Source organism: Amphiura filiformis, unplaced genomic scaffold (assembly GCF_039555335.1).
Source record: "Amphiura filiformis unplaced genomic scaffold, Afil_fr2py scaffold_254, whole genome shotgun sequence".
In the NCBI taxonomy this organism is placed as follows: domain Eukaryota; kingdom Metazoa; phylum Echinodermata; class Ophiuroidea; order Amphilepidida; family Amphiuridae; genus Amphiura; species Amphiura filiformis.
Genome location: NW_027305718.1, coordinates 49,094 through 54,423, shown reverse-complemented (window position 1 = coordinate 54,423; position 5,330 = coordinate 49,094). Strand labels below are relative to the sequence as shown.

The window sequence follows — 5,330 nt, the reverse complement described above, 5'->3', positions numbered from 1 at the left end:
CCACAGGGCTTCAAAGAACCACAAACCACGAAATATGGATATCCAACAAGCTTAAACTACAAATTAGCTCCCGATAGAGAGCAGGACTTGATGAGGGAAATTAAAACCACAAAACACGAAAGATTACAAAGAACCACAAACCGCGAAAGACTAGATTGCCCGCAGGCCTATCGATTATAAAGAATCACAAACCACAAAATACGGATATCCAACAAGCTTAGACTATAAACTAGCTCCCGATAGAGGGCAGGGCTTGATGAGGGAAATTAAAACCACAAACCACGATATTCAACTATATTGCCTCGCCGGGCTACAAAGAGCCACAAACCCCTAAATTGGGATATCCAATTAGATTGCCTGCAGGCCTATCGATTATTCGATTATAAAGAACCACAAACCGCGAAAGATCAACAACAACTGCCGCTTAATATTGATACCAACTAGATTGCCCCTTGCAGGGCTATAAAGAACCACAAACCGCGAAATTTGGATATGCAACTAGATTGCCCCACAGGGCTACAAAGATCCACAAATCACGAAATATGGATATTCAACAAGCTTAAACTATAAATTAGCTCCCGATAGAGTGCAGGGCTTGATGAAAACCACAAACCACGAAAGATCGCCGACAACCGCCGCTTAATAGGAATATTCAACTAGGTTGCCCCGAAGGGCTACAAAGAACCACAAACCGCGAAATTCGGATAGCCAAGTAGATTGCCCCGCAGGGCTACAAAGAACCACCAACATTAAAACACGATCATCTGGGGCATTTAGACGCTTCCGTAGTATAGGCTGAAATATATGCGCATTTACCAGTTCCGACATGAAGTAGGCCTAAATCGGATTTACTCTATGTGTGTCTCTCTGGCATTGTCAACATTGGGTGTGTGTTGTTCATATTTACATTTTATTTACATATTTACGTAGCCTTGAATAATTAAAGTATATTAAAATGTTTATTGATCATTGTATACGCCTCTGAACATTACAGTCACGCGTGACGAGCAAGTTTTAAAAATAAACGACTGATAAAGTTTTGTTTAATTATTTATTGTCATGAATCAAGAATGGCAACTTCAAATATCCATTTTCGTTTTATTCGTTTTATGGTGCACTTCATAACATGACTTTCCAAGCTTGGAGCTGCTTGGCTACATTCATAAAAAGAAAAGAAATCTACCAAAAAAACGTTGACAACGTAAGGAAATCAGCAAGTTTAAAAAACCCACCTCGGCTCACTTTTTGAAACTTGGTCCCATTTGAACACCAACAGCAAATCAGTGTTTTTATTTTATTTCAACAGAATACAGCGCGGCGTTTCCAACAAGATTACAAACAAGCCTACTTGTTATTCGTTTAATTCAATCATTAATCATGATATTATAAAACAAAACACAAAAAGATATTGGCTTATCATGCAAGAACAAGATAATAACCGTTCAGGTCGTTCCAGAAAGCTTACAAATTAATATCGCATCTGCACATTAAAGATACATAACACTTCCGGAAATGTTTTAAATTGATGTAAATATGATAAAGTTTAAATCAGTACCTTTTACAAATGGGACCAAGTTTCAAAAAGTGAGCCGAGGTGGGTTTTTTAAACTTGTTGATTTCCTTACGTTGTCAACGTTTTTTTGGTAGATTTAACATAACAACAATGCATGCCAGTCGTCTGCGTGGTTTACTTCGCGAGAGCAGCTTTAGCTACCCGGGCGAAGTAAACCACGCAGACGCATCGGACGTGATTGAATCTGTTTCAACAACGAAAACAAGCTAAAGATCGTTTAATTCAAATGGTTATTTTATGTTAGTTAGTCATTGTCACTGAACCTTACAAGAAGATCGGCGATTTCTCTGTAGATATTAGCAATAAAAGTACAGAGTAAAACGGCAATGTTTATCCGCTACCTCTAAAATGCTGAACGTAAGCGTGTATACGATAATAGTAATACGCACACATATTCCAGGCATGACGAATTTATGCGCTCACTAGTAACGCGTATACGCTACTGTAAAAGTATTATTAATATTGGTAGAGTTTAAACCGTTACACACAACTAAATCTGTTCACTTACGTGAGCTTTCGACACGACGACTCTGTGTCTTTTTCAAACTGATGGTGACTGGTTAATGGTTTATTGATCTGGGATGACATGACGAGCTGACGATGTCATGTGACAACTGGTGGTAACAGTGCCGCTGAGAGCCATTACGGGCCCGGGGGCAATGTGAACGCCAGGGCCCCTTTGATCAGTGATGACGGTGCAGGACTTCTTAGGTGTGTGTCTGTAGTGGGTAGTAGTAGTTGCGACTTTTGCTCCCATATTGAACTTATTGAAACAAACTCCGTGCGAAGCGCGGAAAAATTGCCAATTTTAAGGTAAATAATCAAATAATCAAACTGAAGGGCACAATGCGCGCGAAGCGCGTGAAAATTTGCATTTTGTGTTCCCACGATTAAGCTTCCCCGATTTCTCGAAGATTTGATTATATCGACTTATCGAGGATGATCATTTTAGCAAAAGTAAACAGTAACTTCCAAGTGAAATATTTATTAGAGTGTGTGCTTCAAAGGCTATCTTGTATTTTTTTCTTTGCTTTTTATGCGTCGTAAAAGAGCAAAGAAAACAGACCTTATAATGGACCCGTATAAAGGCAAAGAAAAGAGACCGTAGGGGTAGTGGGCCCGTAAAAAGCAACAAGAAGATACCATAGGCCCGTAAAGGAAAGAAAAGAGACCTTAGTAAGGATGTAAAAAGCTTAACAAGCAAAGAAAATATGCCTTAATGGACCCAAAAAAAAAAAAAGAGACCTCGAAGGGCCCGCGAAAAGCAAAGAAGAGATACCTTAGGCCTAATGGACAAGAAAAGAGGCCTTTGTTGACCCATTTAGTAAAGTAAAGAAATGCTCTATCTTTTACGGTCCCCTGAGGTCGCCTTTCTTTGCTTTTACTGCCCCATAGTAAAGTATGTTTTCTTCATTTTGTACGGGCCCCTAGGACCCCGGGCCCTGGGGTAATGCACCCGGTTACCCTCCCTTGTCGGCGGCACTGGGTGGTAACTGGTGGCGGCCTTTGTCCTTATTCAGTGAACTGGGGTGGCGTCTGATGTTGATGGCCTCCCTTACACCTCGATTGAACCAATTGGAGTCCTGGTCTAGCACCTTAACATCCTTCCAGGCGATGGTGTGTTTCGCGGCTTGGGCGTGTTGAGAGACTGGCGAGGAAGCATTGCAGCGGGGCAATCCTCACATGTAATGTGATAGACGGTTCCGGACCGTTGCTCACTAGCGGTCTTGTCTTTAGGAGCAACAAGTTCTGACGGACGGAGTTGACCGGTTTGTAGTGTGTGCGTATGCCTTTAGCTTGAAATAGGCGAGCAACAGTCTCAGAGACTCCCTGTACACAGGGAATAACCACACTACCTTTAGCCGGTGGTCTGTTTTGATACTTGGCTTTCTATTTGTCCTTTTCTTTGTTGTCACTGACAGCGAACACCCATGGCTCGTAACCACACTGATGAAGACACTGCTTGATGTGATTAATCTCCTGTTGCTTGTCTTCTTCGCGGGTGATAATAGTGTTGGCTCTGTGGGTCAAGGTTCCGATAACACCCAACTTGTGTTGCAAGGGATGGTGTGAACCAAAGTTTAGATATTGGTCCGTGTGGGTAGGTTTTCTGTATACACCACACGTCAAGTACGCATCAGGCTGTCTCGTGATTAAAGTGTCTAACATTGGGATACAGTTGTTCACTTCCGGCTCCGTGGTGAACTTGATAGCACCATTGATTCTTTTGATGTGATGAGTAAACTCATCAACGTGCGCACTCTTGATGATACAGAAACTGTCATCCACGTAACGGTACCAGACTTTAGGTGGATGGGGCGCTGTCTTAATGGCACGGTCTTCAAAATCCTCCATAAGGAGGTTAGCAACAATGGGTGAAACCGGCGACCCCATCGCCACCCCCTCACGTTGACGATAAAGACACTCATTGAACTGAAAGTATGTGGTCTTTAAGCAGAAAGTCAAGAGTTCAATGACCTGGTCCGGTTTCAGGTTCGAGCGCTCGTAGAGAGAGAGAGTCATCCATTTCCAACAAGTCGCGAATGATGGTAATTGATTGATCAACCGGCGTGCTTGTGAATAAAGCCGAGACATCATATGAAATCAAGACTTCATCATGATCCTCTATCTTGACCGTGCTAAGCTTTTCAACTAGTTCCTGAAAGTTCTTAAGATGGTACGGGGTGTTCCCTGCTAATGGTCCGATGATGTCAGCGATAAACCTGGCAACATCGTAGGAGATGGAACCCATACATGATACAATGGGACGAAGAGCTAGAGAGACCTCAGTCTTATGTATCTTAGGGAGCCCATAGAACTTAGGGGTATCTGCAGATGTAGGATGCAATTTCCTTTTCTCAGGATAGGTAATAGCATTGTCTTTAAGCAGTCTTTGGAGAATGTTTACAAGCTTAGTCTTATACTGGCTAGTTGGATATTTGGTAAGCATTTCATAAGTGTTCTGATCATCAAGTCATTTCTGAGCTTTTGTCCAAGTAATCCTGTTAATTTAACACCACCGTGGCTCTGCCTTTGTCGGCAGGTAAAATTAAGATAGTTTTGTCAGCCTTAAGATCTTTAACGGCCGTTCTTTCCTCACGAGAAATGTTACTTACAGGGAGCTTCGCTGTGCGTAAGATGCCAGCTGTTTTAGCACGTAATTCCGCTGAAGCAGGGCTGTTAAATCCAAGAATGCGAACTGCATTTTCGGTGCACACGATGAATTCATCTACTGGCACATGGGATGGAGTGACTGCGAAATTAAGTCCTCTGGCAAGTAATTTCTTTTCCGGCACCGTCAATTGCTTATCGGATAGGTTCACGACCCATCTGTCGATGTTTTCTGGCAATTCATCGCTGTTTTTGGTCTCCGTTTCTTGCGTGGATTTATTTTTCAATTTCTGGTATTTCTCAATATGGCGTTGTTTACACCGGAAGTGTTACCCGCGCATGGCCTTCTGGGTATTATCCAGGATGTTAGTAAACATGTCGCTAGGTAACAGATTCTTGAGTTGATCTTTTGTCCTTTCAAACTTGCGATTAAGCATATGGTCGAATCCAACCAAAAGTGTCCACGGGCCAAAAATAAAAGTCCAAAATAAAAATGTCTCCACAATTTTTTCCTTTTGCCCATTGATTGATGACATATTGGCCTTATAGGAACCAAAAGTGCCATTACTAATCTTGAAAAATAAATCCAGGACGAGTGATAGTAAATGTGACATCAAAACCCAATGTTACCTACGAATACCACTAG

At 42.0% G+C, this 5,330-nt stretch overlaps 1 protein-coding gene across 1 annotated transcript; it reads right to left on the bottom strand.

The window, feature by feature from the left end:
• Positions 1 to 3,463: 3,463 nt before the first annotated feature.
• LOC140145410 (uncharacterized) lies at positions 3,464 to 3,967 on the bottom strand. The gene has a single exon (XM_072167131.1). The coding sequence runs from the start codon at positions 3,965 to 3,967 to the stop codon at positions 3,464 to 3,466; it is 504 nt and encodes a 167-aa protein (XP_072023232.1).
• Positions 3,968 to 5,330: the final 1,363 nt, after the last annotated feature.

Coding starts and splice junctions, on each gene's coding strand:
- LOC140145410 (XM_072167131.1), bottom strand. CDS start 3,967: ATGGGGTCGCCGGTTTCACCCATTGTTGCTAACCTCCTTATGGAGGAT.